The sequence below is a fragment of the Ornithorhynchus anatinus genome, chromosome 18 (genome assembly GCF_004115215.2).
Source record: "Ornithorhynchus anatinus isolate Pmale09 chromosome 18, mOrnAna1.pri.v4, whole genome shotgun sequence".
Taxonomy (NCBI): Eukaryota; Metazoa; Chordata; class Mammalia; order Monotremata; family Ornithorhynchidae; genus Ornithorhynchus; species Ornithorhynchus anatinus.
In genome coordinates, this window is record NC_041745.1 from 15,070,009 (window position 1) to 15,096,094 (window position 26,086).

Here is a 26,086-nt window from a genome sequence, read left to right on the forward strand (position 1 = left end):
GTCAGCTGTGTGACTGTGGGCAAGTCGCTGCACTTCTCTGTGCCTCAGTGACCTCATCTGGAAAATGGGGATTAACACTGTGAGCCTCACGGGGGACAACCTGATGAACAGTGCTCTGCACTTAGTAAGCGCTTAACAAATACCAACATTATTATTATTATTATCTTTCCACAAGGCCACGCTGCTTCCCGCAACAGGGCAACCCGCTCATCCTGTCGTTCGATCCTCTCCCAAGCGCTCAGTCCAGCGCTCTGCGCGGAGTGAGCGCCCGGTAGATACGACACCGATCGATCCATCGGCCCTCCCCTCCGCCCAGCGGCGGAGCACCACCTTACCGGAAAGGCTGTTGTTCCTGCCGGGGGAGCCGGCGCCCTCGAGTTCCAAGGTGCCGAAACCCGGGGCCAGGCTCCCGCTGGCCGAGGAGATGGTGCTGTCCGAGCCCAGGGACGTGCTGGACCGCGTGAGCGACGACTTGCGCAGCTTGTTGCGGAAGAAGAAGCCCTTGGCCTTGCCCTTCTTGCCGTCCAGCTCCAGGCCCTCGGCGTCCTCCAGCCGGCCGACGCTCCCGGGGATGATGGCGGAGGCGGACTCCAGCTCGAACTTGCGGTGGCCCTTCACCTTGTCCTTCAGCTTGCCGAAGGGTGAGCGGGGCTTGTCCGGGGCCGACAGGTCGAACATGCTGGCGCTCAGGGAGGTGCGGGTCAGCTGGATGGTCACCTGGATCTCACCCCGCTCCTTCTCCCGCTTCCCGACCTTCGAGTGCAGTTTGTACCACCTGGGGGAGAGGGGAGGGGTGGGTGGCGCTAGGCCGAGGTGGAGACCCCCGTGGAGAGGCAGCGCCCGAGGACCTGACTCCCAGAGAGTGTGGGGGATCCCGATGCCACCCTCCCGGGGCCGGGCGATGATTCTGGGCCGGCAGCATGGCCTAGAGGCAAGAAGCCCGGGCTGGGGAGTCCGAGGACACGGGTTCTAATCCCGGCTCCGCCACCTGTCTCCTCCTCCTCCTCACAGTTACTTCTCTGGCCCTCAGTTACCTCATCTGTCAAATGGGGATGGAGACCGGGAGCCCCAAGTGGGACAGGGACTGTGTCCATCCCGATCTGCTCGTATCCACCCCGGCGCTTAATACAGTGCCTGGCACAGAGTAAGTGCTTAACAAATACCTTAAGTATTATCATTACTATTATCCCAATGCCATCCCTGGGGCCAGGCAACGCTGCTGCCAGTAGCAAGGCCTAGTATCACGAAGTACGGTCTTAGGAGTCAGAGGATGTGGGTTCTGATCCTGTCTCCGCCGCTTGTCTACTGCGGGGCCTTGGGCAAGTCACCTCACTTCTCAGTTCCCTCTCCGGAACATGGGGACGAAGACTGTGAGCCCCTCGTGGGATGGGACTGTGTCCAACCTGATGCCTTGTAGGAACCCCAGTGCATAGACAGTGCTTGGCACATAGTAAGCGCTTAACAAATACCATCATTATTATCATTAGCCGATCAGCACTGCCCCATGGGCATTTAGAGGTGGTCCAGCCGGTGCCAGTCTGCCCAGAGGACAGCAAACGTGCTTCCCCCTCCCCCTGCCAGTATCTAACCGTTTATATTGCATTGTACTTTCCAAGCGATTACGACGGTGCTCTGCACACAGTACGCGCTCAATAAATGCGATTGAATGAATGGAGCACTTACTGTAGGCAGGGCACGTACTAAGCGCTTGGGAGAGTAAGCAATCAACGGACACATTCCCGGCTCACAATGACCTGACAGACTAGGCGCTTCTGGAAGGAAGAACCTCCAGGCTCTGTGCACACGTGGCTGAGAGTGGTTCAACTCGCCAGGCTTGGGGCGGGGCGGCCGGGGAGAGGGAGGCCGCCCGGCCCCGGAAAACCCAGTTATCCGAGCCTCACGCCTGTCTGAGCCGGCAAGACCGGATCTGGGAGCTCTAGGGGAGGCGGAAGGCCAGAATCGCACTGCTCAGCTCCCTTATGTCCGTCCCAGGAGGGCACATTCCTAAGCTGGAGGAGGGTTAGGGTGGAAGTGGGCTCCCTGCCCAGCCTCCCCCATTCCAGAATCCTGCTGCCCTGGGAACCCCGGTTTTCCGCAGCTCGGCACGCACGGGCACACAAACACACATACGTATCTGTAATTTTATTTCTTTCCATCAGCTCGTTGTGGGCAGGGGATGTGTCGCCCAGCTCCATCTCTCCCAAAATCCCCCTGCTCCGAGAGCCCTGGTTTTCCACAGCTTGGCACAGACACGCATAAACGTATCTGCAATGTTATATCTATTAATGTCTGTCTCCCCTCTAGACTGTCAGGGGATGGGTCCGTTATACTGTTCTATCATCCTCTCCCAAGCGCTTAGGTCCAGTGCTCCGCACACAGCAAGCGCACAATAAATACCGCTGACACCGCACCCCACTCTCTCCCGGGAGCCGGAAAATCCGTCTCCTCTGCCAAGCGACGCAGTCTGGGCGGACCAGGGCTGCAGGGGACGGATAAGGCCTTTGCTAGTCCTTCCTTCCAGTGATCCCAGGGTGGGGAGGGGACCCGCCGCCGACCTGACACTGTCCCGTCGGTGTGACTCCCCCCACCGTGAGAACAGTTCAGGCCATCGGCCACACCAGAACCCACCCGCCCCTCCCATCCTCTCGACTCACCGGCTGCCCAGTGCGGCCAGAGCCCGGACCAGGCCCCGCGCGAACGGGGCAGGGCCTGGGACCGAGGAAGGGAGAGCTGTTCCGGCCACACGGCGGGCATCCCATGCCCTCTCCCCACAGGCCGGCGCCCCCGGAGCCGGGCCCGGCTTCCCGGAACGCCTCCGGGGGCCGAGAGGCCAGAGCCACCGCCCCCCGGCTGGCCACCCTGAGGGGCGGCAAGCCCGGGGGAGGGGCTCCGTCGCCCGCCGGGCACTGAGGAGGGTAGTCACGCTCGCTCGCCACCCACAGCCCATCAGCCCTCTAGACTGTGAGCTCGCCGATCGTCTCTATTGCTGTATAGTACTTTCCCAAACACTTAGTACAGTGCTCTGCACCCAGTAAGCGCTCAATAAATACGACTGAATGAATGAGCTCGGTCACGGGGAGGAAGAGTCCTATGACACTTGGGCCCAGGCCTCCCCTACCCCGATACCTCCCGGGGCCTATCATAGCCACGGCCTTGGGGAGTGAAGGCCGGCGGTCCAGGCGAGCTGGCAGGTCGCCCAGCCGCCTGGAATGTGCCCAGAAGATTCCCAGGGGCAGGAGTTGTGGCTGGGTGGTTCCCGGGGGCAAAATTGGTCCTGACTCCCTACCTGGACCGAGCTCTCTGGGAGAGAGATTGTAGACTCTAGACTGTAAGCTCCCCTAGGCTGAAATAATAACAATAATAATATTGATAGCTATTAGTTAAGCACTTACTCTGTGCCAGGCACTCTACTGAGCGCTGGGGTGGATACAAACAAATCGGGTCGGACACAGCCCCTGTGGGGTTCACAGTCTCAAATCCCATTTTCCAGATGAGGTAACTGAGGCCCAGAGGAGTAAAGTGACTTGCCCAAGGTCATGCGGCCAACAAGTGGGATACGAACCCAGGACCTTCCGACTCCCAAGGCCGTGCTCTCCCCACCATGCCAGGCTGCTTCTTGAAGCTCCCCTGGACTGTAAGCTCATTGTGGACGGGGAAGGTGTCTGTTTACTGTTCTCTTGTGCTCGCACAAGTGCTCAGGACAGTGCCGTGCACACAATAGGTGCTCAGTAAATAGGACTGAGGGACAGAGGGGAAGCCTAAGGTAGTTCCCACATGCCCGAGAGAGGGTGGGGCCTGAAGGCAGGGTGAAAAAGACCCCGCAGGCAACCGCTGGAGGGATCTGGGTAAGATCTTCCTGTCCAGGAGGCCACTCTTAAGGGGCAGTTCCCTCTCCTGATCAGAGGCAGGGAGCTGGACGAGATGCCGCCCTCCCCCGACTTCCTCCAGCGTAAGGTCCCTTCTGGACCACAGGCCTATTTTTATCTGCGGGTGTGGACCCGGGCCGGTCAGGAAACACCAAGACCAAGCCTCAAGTGGACGGTGGCTTCGGCTCTGCCTCCGACTGAGAGGTGCGGCCGACGCCCGGCCGCAGTGCTGCCCGGGAAACCCGGCGGCCAGTGGGGGCGGGCGGGCGGCACGGAGGAGAACAGAAATGACCCAACTGGCCAGGCCTCCTCCCCTCGGCCCCCACCCCCGACGGGCCTCCGGCCAGGCTGGAAAAACAACCATCCCTGCCGGGACGGGGCAGGAAACACCTGGTCCGCGGAGGGCTCAGCAGCAGCCGGCCTCCGACTGCCCATGACGAACCGCGCGGTGCCACCTATGCCCGCCCGCCCTCCCTCCCTTAGCAGGCCACAGTCACACCCGCTCCACCAGGAAGGCTTTTTTCTAACCCCGACTCCGCCACTCGTCTGCTTTGGGATCTTGGGCTGGTCCCTTCTCTGGGCCTCAATTCCCTAATCTGAAAAATGGGGATTGAGACTGTGAGCCCCACGGGGGACGGGGACTGTGTCCACCCCGATTTGCTTGGAACCACCCCAGTGTTTAGTACAGTGCCTGGCACTTAGGAAGTGTTGACTACCAAAATTATTATTATTATTATTAGAAAGAGAGAGAGAATAAGACAAAGAGAGAAAGAGAACTGTTGCCGAATTGTACTTTCCAAAGTGCTTAGTTCAGAGCTCTGCACATAGTGAGTGCTCAATAAATACAATTGAGTGAACGAATGAGAGAAAAAGAGAAAGAGTGGCCTCTGTCTCCCCTATCAGAATGGCAGCCCTTAGAAGATAGGGACCGTGTCTCCACCTCCCTCTGTCCCTCCCCCTGCACAGATAGACAGAGACAGAGAGAGACAGAGACAGAGAGACAGAGAACGAACCTTCCCTTCAGACTAGCAGCCCCTCAAGAGCAGGGCCCCTGCCCGTTCTTCCTTCTAGCCCCTCCCCAAATGTCCACAGGGCTCAGGAGAGGGTAGTAGCCTCTCTCCCCAAGCCCCCTGCCACCGGGGTGAGCTCCCTGCAACCGGGAAGGTGGTCCCCAGGCCCCGCGCCATGCTCCCCCCAGCCCATGGGGCCGCCAGAGCCTCCCGTCAGGCCGGCGCGCGCCGGGAGCCGTGCCAGCCGGTGGGAGCCGGCAGCCTCTCTGGGTATCGGATTCCTTCCGACCGCTCGGGTTCCCGGGGACAAAGCTACTTCTGGAAGGTCGGCAGCGAGGCGGCCAGGCCGGGCCAGACTTCTGACTGAGACGCGTGGGCACGTGGGTCCGGGTGTGTCCACAACGTGTGCGCCCCAGTCGCCGCAGCAGCGGCCAGCTGGCCGCCCTCCTCCCGGGGTCCGACACGGTGGGACAGGAGGCCCTGCCCCTTGGAGCTGAGGGAAGCGGTGTGGCCTAGTGGCTAGAGCCCGGGCCTGGGAGTCAGAAGGACCTGGGTTCTAATCCCAGCTCCGTGACCTGTCCACTGTATGACCTTGGGCAAGTCGCTTCGCTTCTCTGGCCCTGAGTTCCCTCATCTGTAAAATGGGGATTAAGACTGTAAAGCCCTAGATGGGACAGGGACTGTGTCCAACCCAATGATCTTGTCTCTACCTCCAGCACTTAGCACAGTGCCTGGCACATAATAAGCACCTATTATAAGTATAATAAGCAGAGAAGCAGCACGGCTTAGTGGAAAGAGCCCAGGCTTGGGAGTCAGAGGTCGTGGGTTCTAATCCCAGCTCCGCCACTTGTCTTCTGTGTGACTTTGGGTAAGTCACTTAACTTCTCTGTGCCTCAGTTACCTCAATTGTAAAATGGGGGTGAAGACTGTGAGCCTCAAGAGGGACAGCCTGATCACCTTGTATCTATCCCAGTGCTTAGAACAGTGCTTGGCACATAGTAAGCACTTAACAAATACCGTCATCATTATTATTACTTAAATACCATATTATTATTATTATTATTATTATTAGGCAGGCAGGGCCAGGTGAATTCCCCTGGGACTCCTGCAGCAGGAGGGAGAAAGGGCAGCAGATTGCAGGCCGAGGGGTGGGGCTGGATGTCTCCAATCAGGCTCAGACAGGTCAGGGACCGAGACCTTTTAAACTCCTCCAGGCCCTTGTCCGCAACAAGCAGGTGAGTAGGCTGACCAGAAAGACTGGTCTGCTGTGTGACCACGGGCAAGTCACTTCACTTCTCTGTGCCACATTGACCTCATCTGTAAAAGGAGGATTAAGGCCGTTAGCCCCACGTGGGAGAGGGACTGGGTCCAACCCGATTTGCTTGTATCTGCACCAAGTGTTTAGAGTGGCTGGCACATAATAAGCGCTTAATGCTGCCATTATTATTATTAGTATGAGAAGGGGAGTGAGAGAGGGGATGCAAAGACAGACTGCTCCAGAAAAACCAGCTCCTCCCACCCGCACCCAGGGTCCCTCCCCATCAGCGAAGCGTGACCCCTTCCCCACCCCAGAGCCCCCCATTCCTCCAGGCCCATGGGGGCCTGTGGCCAGGTGCGAAACCAGGGGCAAAGGGGAAGCAGGTCTCAGGTTGAGGGGTGAGGAAGCCCTCCTGCCTCTGAGCCTCAGTGTTCCCACCTGGGAAGAGGGGAGAAGGCCCCTGGGAAAATTCACAAACACTGATGAGGCACCTTCCCTCACTCCTGAGGGAGGGAAAGGGTCGCGGCAGGGTCTCTCCTCCCGGCCTCACCGGGCACATCATTTCCACCCACCCATGCACCACGTGCAACACAAGCAACAACCACAATTATTACTATTATTTCAAGGGAACGGAATTGGAAACACCCTGTCCCACACAGGGCTCCCATTTTGGCTAGGGGCACGGGGACCGACACCTCACACACCCACTAGACTGAGGCTGTGAGCTTGTTGTGGGCAGGAATATTTCTGCCTGTTGTTCTACTGTCCTTTCCCAAGTGCTTAGTAGAGTGTATTGCACACAGTAAGTACTCAACAGGACTGAATGAACACAGACCCACACGGCCTCACAGGCACACCAACACCCTCCTCCACAAACACAGCCCCACCCGCCCAAGGGGAAGAGCTGACTAACCATGAAGCTCTTAAGAAACTGCCATTTGTTCAGCAGGTTTCCTAAGAGGAAGGGGGTTGGTTTAGGCTGCTTTGTGGAGACGGACAGACAGACATAAACGCACAGGCCATGGCTAGCAGAGGGTGGGAGTTACCAGCCCGGGACTTGCGGGTGCAGTGTGATCCCAACGCTCTGCTCCTGCTCCCCTCCTGCTCCCAGCCTCAGTCAGACCAGCTGCCGGCAACACATTATTGTGGTATGTGTTAAGCGCTTACTAGGTGCCAAGCCCTGTTCTGAGGGCTGGGGTGGATACAAGCAAATGGGGCTGGACACAGATCCCCCTCCCCCACGCTAGACCAGACGCAGCTTCTGGGGGTGGGAGGGTGGGGTCACCCCCTCCTCCACAGACAGCAGCCTCCGATGACCTTGGGGATAAAACCACTGTCCCCTCCCTCTCGGCCCCGTTGCAAGCCTTCCTTGTCCAAACCCTCCCCCAACCAGCATGCTGCAGGATCGGAGCAGCCTCTTCTAATAACGGGGCTTGTTAAGCACTTACTACGTGCCAAGCACTGGCCTAGGCCCGGGGGTGGAAACAAGTTAATCAAGTTGGCCATCATCCCTGTCACACATGGGGCTCAGTCTTAATCCCCAGTTTACAGGAGGATGGAAGCAAATTGGGTTGGAGACAGTCCCTGGTCCCACAATAGGGTTCACGGTATCCACTTCAGCGCTTAGTACAGGGCCTGGCACATAGTAAGCACTTAACAAGTATCGCAATTATTATTATGTTATTCTCATCATCATCAAGTATCTGCACCAGAGCAAGTACATGTCAGGGAAGGAGGGAAAGGGTTTGTGACCTCCAGCCACGGAGCAGGATTTTGGTCCTGAGAGTGGACGAGCCTAGGGGGGCAAAGACCAGGCAGCAGAGACGGGAACAAAGGTTTTAATAATAATAATGACAATTGTAGTATTCGTTAAGCGCTTATTATGTGCCAGGCACTGTACTAAGCGCTGGGGTAGACGAGTCAATCGGGTAGGACCCAGTCCCCGTCCCACGTGGGGCTAAGTCTTCATCCCCATTTTCCAGATGTGGAAACTGAGGCCCAGAGAAGTGAAGTGACTTGCCCAAGGTCACACAGCAGACAAGCGGCCGAGCCGGGATTAGAACCAAAGTCCTTCTGATCCCAGGCCCTGGCTCTATCCATTTGGCCATTGCCTGCAGCAGCCAGGGGTTAGAGGCTGGACCCTGTGGATTCTGGATTTCTCTTTAAGGTATTTCTTAAGCGCTTACTATGTGCCAGGCCCTGTACTAAGCACTGGGGAAGATACAAGCTAATAGGGTTGGAGCCTGTCCACGTCCCACACGGGGCTCACAGTCTTAACCCCCATTTTCTTTTTTTAGAACAGTGTTTGGTACATAATGAGCGCTTAGCAAATGCCACAATTATTACTAAATGAGGGAACTGAGGTACAAAGAGTGCCTTGCCCAAGGTCACCCAGCCGACACGTGATGGAGCCGGTATTAGAACCAAGGTCTGGGCTCTCTCCACTAATTCTTCTGTGTTCCTCGGGGCCAGGGCGGGTTCAGGAGACGCCTTCTTTGAGGACACCCCTTTGAGGACTACACAAAGAGCCCCCTCACAGCTTCCCAGAACTCTGCCCGTGGCCCTGCAGAGGTCGGCCGATCCATCCCTCTGCCTCCGTTACCTCTGAACTGTCCCGGCCACCCAGCTCCACTCCAAGTTCCCGAGGGCCCCCTTGCACCCCCAGATCCCTCCTGCTTCCACTGAGGCCGGCTCTCAGGATGGGGGTGGGGGGCTCTGTGAACAATCCAGCCACACCACCCATCTGCCACCCTCCGCCCTTCCTGCCTCCAGCCGCAACACGGAAGCAGTGTGGCCTAGTGGCTAGAGCCTGGGAGTCAGGAGGACCTGGGTTCTAATCCCGGCCTCGCCACTTGCCTGCTGCGTGACCTCAGGCAAGTCACTTCATTTCTCTGGGCCTCAAATTCCCTCATCGGGAAAATGAGGATTAGGAGTGTGAGCCCCATGAGGGATGGGGAATGTGTCCACCCTGATTAGCTTGTGTCTACCCCCTTGCTTAGAACAGTGCTTGGCACATAGTAAGTGCTTAACAATTAACCACAGTTATCATTTATAAAAACAGAACAACAATCAAAGACTTGGTTTGGGCGATCATCTCTCCTCTGGCCATTCTGTGACCTCAGGCAAGTCACTTCACTTCTTTGCGCCTCAGTTACCTCATCTGGAAAATGGGTATTAAGACCGTGAGCCCCATGCGGGACAGGGACTGTGTCCAATCTGACTGACTTGCATCTACCCCAGTGCTTACTACAGCGCCTGGCACCTAGTAAGCACTTAACAAATACCATGAAAAATACTCCCCAAACCCAGGACCAATGACAAAGATTATTCAATTTGCCACAATCGGAAGTAATGTCAGATACCCTCTAGACTGTAATCGTGTTGTGGGTAGGGAATTTGTCTGTTGTTCTATTGTACTCTCCCAAGTGCTTAGTACAGTACTCTACACAAGATAAGTGCTCAATGAATACAACTGAATGAATGAATCAATCGATCTGCAGGACAAAGGGATACTCTGGGCCTGAGGGACCAGGTTGCTCTGAGGCAGGGGGATGGATGTTGTGGGGGATGGGGAGGAAGGGGCTTCCAGCAGGACTCAGGCTCACCCAGTGCCCACCCAATCAAGGAACCCCAGTGGGAACCCAGAAATGCCCCCCCTCACCTCCTCCTGCTTCGTGGATAATAATAATTATAATTTAGGTACTTATTAAGCACTTACTACATTCGCGGTACTGTACTAAGCGTTGGGATGAATACAAGCAAATCGTGTTGGACACAGTCCCCGTCCCACGTGGGGTTCACACTCTCCCCAATTTCCGGATGAAGGAACTGAGGCCCAGAGAAGGAAATGGCTTGCCCCAGATCACACAGCAGACAAGTGGCAGAGCTGGGATTAGAACGCAGGCCCTTCTCACTCTCAGGCTCGGGGTCTAGCCACTGAGCCAGGCTGCTTCTCTTAAGACAGCCCAGCTCACACGCTCTGCTCCCCTGGCACCAGCTTACTCACTGTGCCCCTTATCTCTCTCAATGCCAACCCCTTTACCTCACCCCCCTGCCCTCTATACATCCCAGACCACCACTCTCTCCACCTTCAAAGCATTATTAAGGTCACATCTCCTCCAAGAGGCCTTCCCCGATCTCCCCCCCCCCCCCCCCCCCCCCCCGCCTGCTCTCCCTTCTGCACCATCTCTGTACTTGGATCTGTGACCTCTGGACATCTGTTATTTGCCCCAACCCCACGGCACTTATGTACCTGTCTTTAAATTATACATTAGAAATTACCTATTTATTGATATTAATGTCTGCCTCCCCCTCTTGACTGTAAGTTCACTATGGGCAGGAAATGTTTGCGCTAATTCTGTTGTTTTGCCCTCTCCCAAGCGCTTATAATAAGTGCTCAATAAACACCACTGATCTATCAGGTTGGACACAGACACTGTCTCATATGGAACTCACAGTCTTAAGTAGGAAGAACAGGGAATAATAATAATATTAGTATCTGTTAAGCGCTTACTATGTGCGAAGCAGTGTACTAAGTGGGTTGGACCCAGCGCCTGTCCCAGGTGGGGCATGCCGTCTTAATCTCCGTTTTCCAGGTGAGATACCTGAGGCCCAGAGAAGGGAAATGACCTGCCAAAGGTCACCCAGCAGATAAGTGGCGGAGCTGGGATTAGCATCCAGGCCCTTCTGACTCTCAGGCCTGGGCTCTCCACTAGACCATGCTGCTCCTTGAGAGCATCCCTATTTTACGGATGAGGAAGCTGAAGCACAACAGAACACTAAACTGTCACATGCCCACAACGAGCTTACGGTCTACAGGGGGGTAGTTAGAGCAGGAGAGACCCTCTGCCCCATTTCGGGGGAAGGGGAAGGCGTCTACACCAGAGCCTGCCATCCCAGGCTGGAGTTGCTTGAGCAGAAGGGGCCCACCTCCCTATAATAATGATGATGGCATATATTAAGTGCTTACTATGTGCAAAGCACTGTTCTAAGGGCTGGGTAAGGTACAAGGTCATCAGGTTGTTCCGCGTGGGGCTCAGGGTCTTCATCCCTATTTTATAGATGAGGTAATAGGTCCAGAGAAGCTAAGTGACTTGCCCAAATTCACTCAGCTGACAAGCGGCTGAGTTGGGATTTGAACCCATGACCTCTGACTCCCAAGCCCGTGCTCTTTCCACTGAGCCACACTGCTTCCCTATGCCAGAGGCATCTACACGGGAGCATGCAAGGATTCACGGGGGGTCTGCATTCTTGGGAGGAACCTCACCCCCACCCAAAAGGACCCCTAATCGATACAGGGGGTGGCTGCGATGAGAACCAGCCTGGGTCAACCCAGGAAGGCTCCCTGGAGGAGGCAAGTCCTCTCAGTTTGCCCCTCCCTTCTGCATCACCCACACTCGAGTCCACGTCCAGGATGCGCTCGGGTTTCCCCCCACAGGACTTGTTGACCTTATCCTTATATTCTAGAACTTATCTTTATATATCTCTCTATTTATATATGTATTTCTACTTAGCTTATCTTGATATTTTATAGCTTCCCCTACCCATAATTGATTTCAGCATCTGTCACCCCTGCTTCGATTAGGTTTTGTCTGTTCTCCCCTTCCAAACATTTAGTACGGTGCTCTGCGGAGTGCTCTTCGTTCGGTCGTATTTACTGAGCGCTTACCATGTGCAGAGCACCTTATTAAGTGCTTAAGAAGGTACAACAATAAATACTAACGCTAACCGTGGTATCTGTTAAGTGCTAAGCACTGTACTGAGTGCTGGGATGGATACAAATAAATCGGGTTGGACACGGTCCCATTCCTATGAGGGGCTCACAATCCCAATCCCCATTTTACAGATGAGGGAACTGAGGCCCAGAGAAGGCAAGTGACTTGTCCAAGGTCCCACAGCAGACAAGAGTCAGAGCCGGGATTAGAACCTTCCGACTCCCAGGCCCGGGCTCTATCCTCTATGCCACCATGCAGCGTCCCGTTCAATCGGTACCCATTACTCGCTCGAGAGCTCAGGAGAGGAGGGAAAGGGGCCCCGTGAAGCTTGGGGAACTAAACTCAGACTGCAATAGGAGGGATGTAGATTAGACAAGAGGGAGAACTCAAGGAGGGCCTCTTACCCTCTCCCTGACCCCCAGGAACCTGCCAGGTTCAAAGGCCAAAGCTGGGAGGGGGAAGGGGGCCATGGAACAGGTGGGGAGGTGTCACATGCTAAAAGGCTTTCAGCTGGTTCCCTCTTCCAAGGCTCCAAAGGACCCCCCCCCCCCGGACCCCAACCATGCCAGGACGAGGGTCCCCCCAAAACTGGATTGTCTGGGGGACGGGCTCCCCCGGATTGTTTCCCCCCTCTGTCTGGGAGGGGCCCACACAACCCCCAAAAAAAGAAGGTTGTCTCTTAACTTCCGGCAGGAGAGTGAGTGGGGAGGAGCTGCCCTCCTAGCCTGAATGCCCCCCAGCACCCCAAAAACACAAACACACACACACCCCACAGTCTTATCAGCTTCATTAAAAACTGCTTCCACAGCAGAAATACAGGCAGTGAAGATGACCTCCCCTCCAACCCTACAAAGTCCAGCTCCACCCTCCCTGTTCTCCGATTCGCAGTCTCGACTGTCAGCTCGTTGTGGGCAGGGAATGTGTCCGTTTATTGCTCTGTTGCTCTCTCCCAAGCGCTTAGTACAGTGCCCTGCACACGGTAAGCGCTCGGGAAATACGACTGAAGGGATGAACGACGGAAAGGAAAGCTGCCAGGTGGCTGCACGTAGGTCAGGGGGCTCCAGAATCCCGGGGCTCGGAACCAACGCGATCCCACCGTCCCCCGCTGCTCTGGCCATGGTGCCCACACCCACCCACGGGGCTCACCCCAAAACCAGGCACCAGTGGTGTCTCTGGGAACGCAGAACGAACGGGAGGCTGGCCCCGGGTCCGGCAAGGTAGGGGGGGAGGGGTGCAGGGCCCCCCCGACTCCCTCCACACCAGGCTGTCTATGGAGAGTGACTCCTCCTCCTCCCGCCACCATCTCAGGGACCCCCCGTCTCCAGAGCAAGGGCTAGCCAAGCAGCCGGGACACTCCCCCCACCCCCTGCCACCCCGCTTTTTGAAAAATGGCATTTAAGCGCTCGAGCGACTCTTCTAAGTGCTGTGGTAGACAGGCGGTAATCACGTTGGACACAGTTCATATCCCATTTAATAATAAAAATTATGCTATCTGTTAAGCACCTACTAAGTGCCATGCACTATACTAAGCGTTAGGGTAGATACAAGCAAATCGGGTCGGATCCAGTCCCCGTCCCATGTGGGGCTTCCCATCTCAATCCCCATTTTACAGATGAGGTAACTAAGGCCCAGAGAACCCAAGTGACCTTCCCAAGGTCCCACGGCAGATAAGTTTCAGAGCCGGGATTAGAACCCAGGTTGTTCCGACTCCCAGGCCCTGGCTTTGTCCACTAATAATAATAATTACTGTGATGTTTGTTAAGCACTTACTATGTGCCATGCACTGTTCTAAGCGCTGGGGTAGATATGAGGTAATCGGGTTGGACACAGACCATGTCCCTCATACAGTTCACAGTCTAGATCCCCATTTTCCAGATGAGGGAACTGAGGCCCAAAGAAGTGCCCAAGGTCACCCAGCAGACATGTGGCCGAGCCGGGATTAGAACCCACGACCTCTGACTCCCAGGCCTATGCTTTGCCCATGAGGCCATGCTGCTTCTACGTGGGCAGGGAGGGGACACGGCTCCCCGCCCTCCCTCGCCCCCTCACCAGGGCCAAGGATGCCAAACGACCAGGCTGAGGGGGGCGGGGGGACTGGTCTGAGCCGCACACACCCCGGTCTGCCCTTCCTGCTCCAGCAGGCCGAGCTCCACCCCGCCATCCTGCTCTGCCCTGATAAACAAGCTGCTACTGCTGCTGCAAGGGCAGAGGAAGTGAGGAAAGAAAGGAAAAGCTCAGATATTAACCCCCTCAGGCTACTCCAACCCAGCCCGCACACTTCGCTCCTCTAATGCCAACCTTCTTACTGGGCCTCCATCTCGTCAATCTCGCCGCCAACCCCTCGCCCACGGCCTGCGACTCCCTCCTCCTCACATCGGACAGACATGACCCTCTCTGCTTCAAAGCCTTAATATCCCTCCTCAAATCCAACCAACCAAAGCCTTGATAATAATCATCGTGGTATTTGCTAAGCGCTTACTGTGTGCCGGGCACGGTACTAAGCGTTGGAGTGGTTACAAGCAAAGTGGGTTGACGCACTCTACCCGACGGCAGACTGTAAATTCGCTGTGGGCAGGGAATGTGTCTATTGTACTCTCCCAAGCTGTTAGTACAGTGCTCTGCCCCCAGTAAGTGCTCAAAAAATGTGACCGAATGAATGAAATAAATAACCCACAGTCTCAACCTCTCCCCTGACACAGGTCCGCCCCCAAATAAACTCCAGAGGAGGAGTGCACAACTGGAGCTCTCCACGCCCCACTGAGTCTTCACGATGGCAGGGGACCCCAGATAACCACAAACTGCAGGTAATCCTAAAGGCCTTTCCATTTTCCCCAAGTGTTGCACACACACACCACCCCCTAAAAAACTTCCTGTGGTGCCTGGACCTCAGAGTCTCTCCTTGTGCCCAGCAAAACAGTCACGTGCCCCGTTTATGCCAAGAACATTTACAGGCTTGACTTTGCTGTACAGAGAAGGAGCATGACTTTGTGGCCAGAGACCGGGCTTGGGAGTCAGAAGGTCACGGGTTCTAATTCTGGCTCCGCCACCTGTCTGATGTGTGACCTTGGGTAAGTCACTTCACTGGGCCTCAGTTACTTCATCTGTAAAACGGGGATTAAGGCCATGAGCCCTATGTGGAACAGGGACTGTCTCCAACCTGACTACCTTGTATCTACTCCACGGTTTAAAACAGTGCTAGGCAAATAGTAGGCATTTAAATACCATAATTATTATTATTAATTATTTTGGGGGGGCCTCCCACTGCTTCCCATCCCACCAGGGAAGCTCTGGGGGCTGGAAATGGCCCAAAAGTGGAGGTCGGGAGGAGGAGGAAGAGCCGGGGCCTGGGAGTCAGGGGATCTGGATTACAATCCCGGCTCCGCCCGTTGTCTGCTGTGTGGCCTTAGGCAAGACACTTCCCTTCTCCGGGCCTCAGTTACCTCATCCGTAAAATGAGGATTAAGACTATGAGCCACAAACGGGAGGGGGACTTTGTCCAACCTGATTAATTTCTATCTACCCCAGTGCTTAGTACAGCGTCTAGCACTTAGTAAGTCTTTAAATACCGTTTAAAAATAAAAACATTTTGGATAATTCGGCACTGGATTTCAATGTCTTTCAAGAGCTTGGAAGATAGACAAATATAATTGTCCCATTTCAATTTGAGGGATAAATTAAAAAAAAAAATCACAAACTTTTGCATCACATAATTTTAAGCAGTGATTGGGCTGGGGAGGGGGGTGTAAGGAAGGAGAAGGGCACACCTGCTGGGATAGAAAGGCCATAAACGAGATAATAATAACTGTGGTATTTAAGTGCTTATAGTGTGCCAAGCACTGTACTAAATGCTGGGGTGGATACAAGCAAATCGGGTTGGACACTGTCCCTGTCCCACCTGGGGCTCTCAGTCTCAATCCCCACTTTCCAGAGGAATAATAATAATAATAATAATGTTGGTATTTGTTAAGCACTTACTATGTGCCGAGCACTGTTCTAAGTGCTGGGGTGGACATAGGGGAATCAGGTTGTCCCACGTGGGGCTCACAGTCTTAATCCCCATTTTACAGATGAGGGAACTGAGGCCCAGAGAAGTTAAGTGACTTGCCCACAGTCACACGGCCGACAAGTGGCAGAGCTGGGATTCAAACTCATGAGCCCTGACTCCAAAGCCCATGCTCTTTCCACTGAGCCACGCTGCAATGAGGTCCAGAGAAGTGAAGCAACTTGCCCAAGTTCGCAGAGCAGACAAGTGGCGGAGTCAGGATTAGAACCTACGACCTCCTGACTCCCAGGCCCGGGCTCTATCCCCTACACAGTGCTGCTTCCTTTAAAGGTGAGAAAGGGACAGAAAAGGTGAGGGTAGTGAATTCAGTAAGACTGCCCCGGACCAGGCAGCAGAAGAAAATATCCCTCCCCTCTTGCCTGTAAACTCATTGTGGACAGGGAACATGTCTACCAATCTCTTGAACGTGTCTACTAGCTCTCTTACAAGGGTTTAGCACACTGCTCTGCATACAGGAGGGCTGACATTGACGAGATTGATTGACTACACCCCAGGAGGGAACAAGGACAGGAGGAAGTGAGTGAATTTATTGACTGCCCAATATATGCAATCAATCAAGAATATAAGCCCGTCCCCATGTTCTGCCGCTTGTCTGCTGTGTGACCCTGGGTAAGTCACTTCACTTCTCTGGGCCTCAGTTCCTTCATCCGTACAATGGGGATTAAGACTGTGAGTCCCAGAGTGGGACATGGACTGGGCCTAACCGAATTAACTTGTATCTACCCGAGCATTCAGTACAGTGCCTGGCACACAGTAAGCCCCTACTCTTCTTTTTTCTTCCTTTTCCCCTAGAAAAGAATCAGCCAATGGTACTGAGTACTTTGTGCAGAACACTGTACTAGGAGCTAGGCAGAGAACAATAGTGTTGGTAAATACGTTTCCTGCCTACAGTGAGTTTAGAGTCTAGACGGAAGATGGACATTAATCTAAATCAATAAATTAGGGATAGGTACTTAAGGACCTATCTGTTATCTATTTTATTATCTATTTTCTTTTATATATTATCTATTTTATCTATCGTCTCCTATCTATTGCTGAGAGGGGTGAATAAAGGGTGCAAATCCAAGGAAGGCGATGCAAAAGGGAGTGGCAGAAGAGGAAATGAGTGTTTAGAGGAGGAAGGCCTCTTGGAGGGGATGTGCTTTTATATAAGGCTTTGAAGTTCGGGAGGGGGATATGAAAGGGGAGGAAGTTCCAGGTTCAAAAAATGGAGGTTTGAAATGGAGGTTCGGACGAAAAACGCAGGTTCCACTGGTTTGGAATGGAAGGGGGCGAGCTAGCTAGCACTGGCCGGCTCTATTTGCAAGGTTGCCTTACACCCCCCTAAATTCACAGGCTCTTGCTCTCTCCAGCAAGATCCTGTAGATAATCATCTTTTTTAAAAAATGGTATCGTTAAGGGCTTATACTAATTGCCGGGCACGGTTCTAAGGGTCTGGGTATAAAGCCAGGCAGGGATCATGTCTACCAATTCTGTTGTACTGGCTATCCTGAGCGGTTCGTACAGTGCTCTGCAAACAGTAAGCGCCCAATAAATACCACTGATTGATTGGCTGGACTTCCCCTCCTGCAGAGCACAGGGCCTGAAAGTCAGAGGACGTGGATTCTAAATGTCGCTTGTTCACTGTGTGACCTTGGGTAAGTCACTTCACTGAGCCTCAGTTACCTCATCTGTAAAATGGGAAATGAAGCCTGGGAGCCCCATGTGGGACAGGCACTGTGTCTACCCCAGCGCTTAAAACAGTGTTTGGCACAAACTAAGCACTTAAATACCATAGTTATTATTCATTCATATTTATTGAGTGTTTACTGTGTGCAGAGCACTGTACTGAGCTCTTGGGAGAGTTCCATTCAATAATAAACAGACACATTCCCCGCCCACAACTTCTGCTTACAGTCTAGAGGTGGGGAGGCAGGCACCAATGCAAATAAATAAAATGACAGCTATGTACAGAAGTGCTGGGGAAGAACAAAGGAAGCAAGTCAGGGCGCTGCAGAGGGGAGTGGGAGATGAGGAAAAGTGGGGTTTAGTCTGGGAAGGCCTCTGGGAGGAGGTGTCCCTCCAATAAGGCTCTGAAGGAGGTGGGGGGAGAGTAATTATCTCAGTAGGTGGCCGAGCCTACCTCCAGGCAGACTTAGTATCCTCTTTCTCCCTTTCTCCCCACAGCCCTAGGACTCCACCTTGATGATAATAAAAACTGGTATCTATTAGACACCGTATGCCAAGCACACTGTGTGCTGGGGTATTTACAAATGATCAAGTTCAGCCCCGACGGAGGTGGGACTCCCAGGCTAAGGGAGATCATGTGAGGCATCATTAGGGGATCATCTGATCTATCCCCTGGCCTCGGACACAACAGCTAACCCCGGCTTCTACTGATAGGGCTCTCACCGTGCTTTACTCAAATCGGGTTAGACACAGTACCTGTCCCACATGCGGCTCACTCTCAATCCCCATTTCGCAGATGAGGTAACTGACACTCAGTGAAGTGATTTGTCCAGGGTCACACAGCAGAAAAACGGTGGAGCCCGGATTAGAACCCATGACCCTCTTGGCTCCCCGGTCCATGCTCTATCCAGTACGCCATGCTGCTTCTCCTCAGGGTTGCCCCTGCAGTTGGCGAACAAAACTTCAGTGTACGCTACCATTCTTTTATTCAATCCTATTTATTGTGTGGACTTATTAACTTTGTGTGCGGAGCACTGTAGTAAGCACTTGCTACCGTGGCCTGCCTGTCCTAGGCTTATTCCACATTCTCCCTCTGGCCTGAAACTCACTCCCCCTTATATCTGACAATCCACCGCTCTTCCCACCTTCAAAACCGTCCTAAAATCCTATCAATAATAATAATAGTGGTACTTGTTATGTACTTATTATGTGTTAAGCACTGTTCTAAGCGCTGGGGAACATATGAGGTAATCGGGTTGGACGCGGTCCCTGCCTCACACGGGGCTCCCAGTCTTCATCCCCATTTTCCAGATGAGGGAACCGAGGCCCAGGGAGAAGTGAAGCGACTTGCCCAAGGTCACACAGCAGTTGGGATTAGAACCCACGACCTCTGACTCCCAGACCCGGGCTTTTTCCACTAGGAGTCTCTATTTCCCCCAGTATTGGAAAATGGGGATTGAGAGTGTGAGCCCCATGTGGGGCAGGGATTGGGTCCAACCTGATTAACTTGTATCTGCCCCAGTGCTTAGAACAGTGCTCGGCACCTGGTAAGCGCTTAACAAGTACAATAATAATAATAATAATTCTTATCCTCGATTTCCCTTATCCCTAGTCTACTTTAATGTCTGTCTCTCCCGCTAGACTGTTAGCTCTTTGTGGGCAGGGATCTGGGAGCCCCAGGTGGGACAGGGACTGTGTCCAACCCTATTTGTTTGTATCCACTCCAGTGCTTAGTACAGTGCCTGGCACATAATAAGCTCTTAACAAACACCATCATCATCGTTATCTCATCTACCGACTCTTTTTTGTTGTGCCTTCCCAAGTGCTTAGTACAGTATTCTGCACGGAGTAAGCACTCAATAAATACCATTAAAGAAAATAGGAAAGGCGGGAGCTAGTCAACCCCACAGGCAGGTAAGGTCTGCTTAAGCAGAGAAGTGAGGGGGGGGGGGGATGTAGCAGAAAGGGCAAGGGCCTGGGAGTCTGGAGACCTGGGTTCTAATCCCAGCTCCACCTCTTGTCTGTTGTGTGACCTCTGGCACGTCGCTTCACTCCTCTGTGGCTCAGTTTCCTGTAAAAATGGGAATGCAGAATCTATTCTCCATCCCCCTTCGAGTGTGAGGCCTGATACAGGACAGGGACGGTGTCCTTGAAATCATCTGTCACACTGCCCATCTCTCACCCACGTCCTGCCTCTGGCCTGGAACGTCTCCCCTCTTCATATGTCTGACTCTCCCCACTTTCAAAGCCTTACTGAAGGCCCATCTCCTCCAAGAGGCCTTCCCCAACTACGCCCTCCTTTTCCCTTCTCCCACTCCCTTCTGCGTCGCCCTGACTTGCTCCCTTTATTCATCCCCCCTCCCAACCCCACAGCACTTATGTCCACGTTTATAATTTATTTCTATTAATATCTGTCTCCCTCTCTCGATTTTAAACTCGTTGTGGGCAGGAAATGTGTCTGTTATATTGCTATACTGTCCTCTCCCAAGCACTTAGTACAGGGCTCTGCAAACGGTAAGCGCTCAATAAATAGGATTAACTGACTCTCCCACCCACTCGAGGCCCAAGGGGGAATCTGAAAGCCCGGGGCTGACTCCAATCTGATTATCTCAGTACAGCGCTTAGTACAGTGCTTGGCTCTTAAATATAATTACTTGAGGTCACCGTGGGTGCCCCTTGGGAGAAGCGGCAGCTGACAAGTTCCCAAACCGTCGGGGTCCGAATGGCTACTGACCGGGTGAGGAGGGTCAGCCTGCCTGGTGTCCTGGGGGGACGGGTAACAGGGGGGGAATGTTTTAGAAAACATCTGTCTGTGAGGGTTCAAGTCGAGGTCTGGCCAGAGACAAGGAGTCATTCGAGATGCCGGGATCATTTTTCTACAAAAACGTTCAAGACACGTCACCCCGCTCCTCAAAAAACTCCATCCACTTACGTAGCAAATGGAAACTCCTCACTATTGACTTCAGAGCGGTCCATCACCTCCTACCTCCCCTCCCTCCTCTGCTTCTCCGGCCCAGCTCGCACACTCCGCTCCTCTGCCGCCGCTCACCTCCTCACGGCCTCCAGCTCGCCATTTTCCCCCTCCATCCTCTGGCCCACCCCCAGCACAGCGTGGTGCACAGGAAACACCCAAGTTATCTGGGAAGCAGCGTCACCTAGCCGCTAGACCCCGGCCTGGGAACCAAAGGTCATGAGTTCTGATCTCCACTCTGCCACTTGTCTGCTGTGGGACCCGGGGCAAGTCCCGTCACTTCTCTGGGCCTCAGCGATCTCGTCTGGAAAATGGGGATTGAGACTTTGAGCCCCACATGGGACAGGAACTGCGTCCAGCCTGATTTGCTTGTATCCACCCCAACACTTAGTACAGTGCCTGGCACATGGTAAACGCTTTACAAATACCGTTATCATCATCATCATCTGCCCTACCCAACTGGCAGCACCTCAAGGGTAAGGGCTCACCTTCCTCTGTCCCTTCCCCGGCAGACAGCCTAGGGCTCTCACCGAGCTCTAACACTGTGAGCTCGTTGTGGGCATGCAATGTGCCTGTTTGTTGCCGTATCATACTCTCCCAAGCGCTTATTACAGTGTTTTGCACCCCGCAAGGGCTCCATAAATACGAAGGAATGAACGGAGCTGATTTTACTTCTTTTATTTTCGTTTTCATGGTATTAAGCACTTCCTACATTCATTCATATAATCGTATTTATGGAGCACGTACTGTATGCAAAGCAGCATACTAAGCACTTGGGAGAGTACAACAGCACAATGAACTGACGCATTCCCAGCCCTTACTATGTACTGTACTAAGCGCTGGGATAGGTAGAAGCGAATTAGCTGGATACAGTCCATGTCCCACATGGGGCTCACAGTCTTCATCCCCATTTTACAGATGCAGATTACTATGTACTACACGCCAGGCACTGTAGTAAGCACCAGGATAAGCACAAACTGGTTAGGCTGGACGCAGTCCGTGTCCCACATGAGGTTCACAGTCTTAATCCCCATTTTACAGATAGGGAAACTGAGGACTGTACAGTTCCTCAGAAGCAGCACGGCCTAGGAGGAGGAGGAGCGAATCCCAGCTCTGGCCATTGTTTGTTGTGTGACTTTGGGCAAGTCACCCAACTTCTCTGTGCCTCAATTCTCCCATTCTCCCTCCTAGACTGGGAGCCTCATGCGGGACAGGGACCGTGTCCAACTTGACTGACATCTTCCCCGGTGCTTGGAACGGTGTTTGACAAAAGAAGTGCTTTAACAGATACCATTTAAAAAAAAAAGTTAAGGCGGGCATATAATAATAATGATGATGGTATTTGTTACGCGCTTTACTAGGGGGTCAAGCACTGTCCTAAGCGCTGGGGTAGACAGGAGGTCATCAGGTTGGATATGCATCCTGTTCCACATGGGGCTCGCGGTCTTAAAACCCATTTTTCAGCTGAAGGAACCGGAGAGAGGGGTGGGCTGATCCATTGGCTGAGCACTGCAGGAAGGGGATGGGCATGTTCTCTACAGCAGCAAGAAGGGGTCCAGTCTCCCCCAAAGATGGGAGAAACAAAATCACCCCCTACCTTCACCACTGGTAGCAGCATGGCTTAGCGGAAAGAGCCCAGGCTTGGGAGTCAGAGGTCGTGGGTTCTAATCCCGGCTCCGCCACTCGTCAGCTGTGTGACTCTGGGCCAGTCACTTGATTTCTCTGTGCCTCAGTTCCCTCATCTGTAAAATGGGGGTTAAGACTGGGAGCCCCACGTGGGACAACCCGATAACCTCGTATCTACCCCAGCGCTTAGAACAGTGCTTGGCACATAGTAAGTTTGTTTTGTCTTTTTTTGTTGTCTGTCTCCCCGTTTTAGACTGTGAGCCCGTTGTTGGGCAGGGATTGTCTCTCTCTGCTGCCAAATTGCACATTCCAAGTGCTGAGTACAGTGCTCTGCACACAGTAAGCGCTCAATAAATACGGCTGAATGAATGAACAAATACCATCATTATTATTGTTATTATTATTACCATCTGAGTAGCGTCACAGCAGGGAAAGGGAAGAGGAAGGAGGATGGGGAGAGAGGGAAAGAGAGAAAGCTGAGGGAGCCAGTCCAGCTGTGATGCAGGTTACCACATGATCCCACCTCAGGCTCCTAAAAAGCAAGTCATGGAAGAAAGGGAGGAATTTCAGAGGAGGAAAAATCAAAACACCGCAAAGTCCCGGGTAAGGCCTGACGGACCCGAGGTGGGGGAGGAAGGACGAGGGGGCTGCTCAGTCGAGGGGTGAGAGAGAAGGGGGGTGGGGATGTTTCTCGTCTCCTCCCTCAATCCTTCAACACCCCCCACCCCCTTCCCGCCCCACTTTCACGGTGGCCTGTGTTTTGGATCAAGAGTCAAAGGAGGCTTTGGAGCTTGAAGGAGAAGGGCAGTGTGGAAGGATCAGAAGAGGGAGGTGGGCCCGCCCCCCACTTTCAATTTCGGAGCCAAGCGGGGCTGGTCCTACATCATCCCCAGCCTGAGGTGGGGGTGAGGCGTGATCTTAGCCCTGTTTTGGAGGGCTTTCCTACAGTCCCACCCCCCCGCCCCCACCCCCAGCCCTCATGCTGCAGCGGGAAGGACTCAGGCCAGACTTGGGGTGGAGGCCCCGACCAAACCCGATGCAGGACTGAGAAAGACACAGTGCAGGGGGAAAGTGGGGGGGATGTCCTTACAAAAGAGTTGCCAAAGTGGGCCCTGACTGGAGACAGCGGGGTTGGGGGAGTTAGCCACTTGGGCTCACTCAAGCAGGAAGAGTGCCTGGGTGAAACACCCTCTCCCACTCCCCGACAGCCCTTGCCAAAGCCCCCTCCCCTATCTTCATGGCAGGGGTGGCCTGGTGGATAGAGCCCAGGTTTGGGAGTCAGAAGGACCTAGGTTCTAGGTCCTGCCCCCTGTCTGCTGTGTGACCTTGGTCAAGTGACTTCCCTTCTCTGGCCCTCAATTCCCTCCTCTGCAAAATGGGGATTAATGCCGTGGGCCTCATGTGGAACAGGCCCTGTGTGTCCAACCCGGTGACCTTCTATCTACCCCAGCCTTTAGAACAGTGCCTGGGACATAGTAAGCACTTAAATACCCTATCAACAGCCCACCTTCACAGACAGAGTGCCTGGATGAACCACCCTCTCCCATTCCCCATCTTCCCTGTCAGCTCCTCCTACAGCCCCCTCCTCCCCTACCAGCGCCCCCCTCCGAATAGCCCCTTCCTCCTCCACCAGTCCCTCCCAGAGTCCCCTCCCCTGAGGAGCCCCTGCTAGAACTCCCTCCCCCTGTAAGCGCTTAGTACAGTGCTCTGCACATAGTAAGTGCTCAATAAATACTATTGAATGAATGACAGCCCCTACTAGAGCCCCCTCCCCCAGTAGCCACCTCCTTCCCCTCCAGCCCCTACCAGAGCCCTCTCCACCACCCTACTGCCAGCCCCTATCAGAGCCCCCTCCCCGCCCCTCACAGCCAGAAGCCCTCTCCAATCAGCCCCTGCTGTAACCCCTTCCCCGTCACCAGCCCCTACCAGAGCCCCTTCCCCTTGACAGCGCCTGCTAGAGCCCCCTCCCCCAATAGCCCCCTCCTCCCCCACCAGCCCCTACCAGAGCCCCCTACCCCTTCACGGCTAGAGGCCCTCCCCAAAGAGCCCCTGCTAAAACTCCCTCCTCTTGACAGCCCTTGGTAGAGCCCCCTCTCCATGACAGCCCCCTCCTCCCCCTCCAGGCCCTATCATAGCCCCTTGCCCCAGCAGCCCCCTCCTCCCCCTCCAGCCCCTACCACAGCCCCCTCTGCCAATAACCCTTTCCTCCCTTACCAGTCCCTATCAAGCCCCCGCCCTAAACAGCTCCTGCCAGAACCCCCTCCCCGTGACAGCCCCAGCTAGAGCCCCCTCCCCTAATTACCCCCTCCTCCCCTACCGGCCTCTACCAGTGCCCCCTCTCCTGACAACCCCTTCCAGCCCATCCAAGATCCCCCTTCCCCCCTCCAGCCCCTCCCAGAGTCCCCTCCTCCCCCTCCAGCCCCAACCAGAGCCCCCTCTCCCAATAGTCCCTTCCTCCCCCACCAGCCCCTCCCAGAGCCCCTCTCCAGCAGCCCCCTCCTCCCTCACCAGCCCCTTCCAGAGCCCCCTCCCCCCAGCAACCCCCACCGGTCCCTACCAGAGCCCCCTGCCCCCCAAGAGCCCCTGCCAGAGCCCCCTCCCTCCAGCAGCCCATACCAGGCCCCCCTGCAGAGCCAAAGCCGCCCCCCCCCCGACCCCAAGGCAGGGTGCGGGGAGAGGAGGTCCTTCTCCCCCACCCCCTACCCCCATCCGATTAACCCCTTGGACGCCGGGGTCGGCCCCCCAGCCCCTCCCCTCGCCCCGGGGACTCACTGCGTGTGGGGGTCCCGGCCGGCCCGGAGCAGGGGGTCGAGGGGCACGACGGCCCGGCCGAGGAACTTGTCGAGGCCGATGAGGGAGCGGTGCATGGCGGTGAGCAGCAGGTGGGGGTCCGGGGGGGAGCCGTCGGGGGGCGGGGGGCCCCCGGGGTCGGGGTCGGGGCGGGGCAGGGCGGCCGGGGGCAGCTGGAAGGTGCATTCCTCCCGCCACTCCGGACAGCCGGCCGTCTTCTCCACCACCGAGGTGCGGTAGCGGTCCGGGCCCAGCTGGATGACGGCGTAGGCGTCGCTGGTGCTGCTGCCCCCCGTGCCCTTGCCCCGCAGACCCCGGGCCCGCAGCACCGTCACCTGCACGTGCGTGGGAAGCCAGCGCGGAGGCGGCGGCGACGGCGGCGGAGGGCCCGGGGACCCCAAGAGGGACATGATGCCGGGGGCGACGCCGGACGGTCCTCGGACCCCCGAGGTTGGGGGGAGACGGTGCTCAGACCCCCGAGGTTGGGGCGAAGATGATGCTCAGGCCCCCCAAGACTGGGGGGGAGACGATGCTCGGACCCCCGAGACTGGGGGGACGATGTTCGGACCCCCGAGGTCGGAGGAGACGATGCTTAGGCCCTCAAGGTTGCGGGGAGACGGTGCTCGGACCCCCAAGGTTGGGGGGAGGCGATGATCGGACCCCCAAGATTGGGGGGAGGCGATGATCGGACCCCCGCAGCTGGGTGGAAGACAATGCTCGGACCCCCGCAGCCGGCGAGAAGACGGTGCTCGGACCCCCAAGATTGGGGGGAGGCGATGATCGGACCCCCCGCAGTTGGAGGGAAGGCGGTGGGGGGGGCACGGGGGGACCCCCCCCGAGGTGGGCGGAGGGTCCTGCGGGAAAGTAAGTTTCCTGGCGGGCGACCGGTCCTGCTGGTCCTGCTGGTCCGGCTGGTCCTGCTGGTCCGGCTGGGCCGCGGCTGCTGCTGCAATCAGGGGTCTCGTGCCGCTCCCCGGGCCCGCCCCCGGACCGTGACGTCACCAGGACCCGCCCCCCCCCGGGCCCCGCCCCCGGGACCCCCAAACCCGGCCCCGGCCTGCCGGCACCGCTCCCACACTCACACACACACACACTGACCCCCGGGCAGACGCCCTCCCAC

General features: G+C 55.3%; 1 protein-coding gene across 1 annotated transcript in view; it reads right to left on the reverse strand.

The window, feature by feature from the left end:
• Positions 1–25,938, reverse strand: part of RAB11FIP5 (RAB11 family interacting protein 5) — a 50,615-nt gene extending 24,677 nt beyond the window's left edge. Inside the window, exons 1-2 of the mRNA XM_029083461.1 lie at positions 24,949–25,938; positions 336–775 (exon numbers count right to left, since the gene is read on the reverse strand). Coding sequence (XP_028939294.1) covers positions 336–775; positions 24,949–25,376 — 868 coding nt within the window. The 5' untranslated portion in view covers positions 25,377–25,938. The remainder of the gene's footprint in view (positions 1–335; positions 776–24,948) is intronic.
• Between the last annotated feature and the right edge of the window lie 148 nt (positions 25,939–26,086).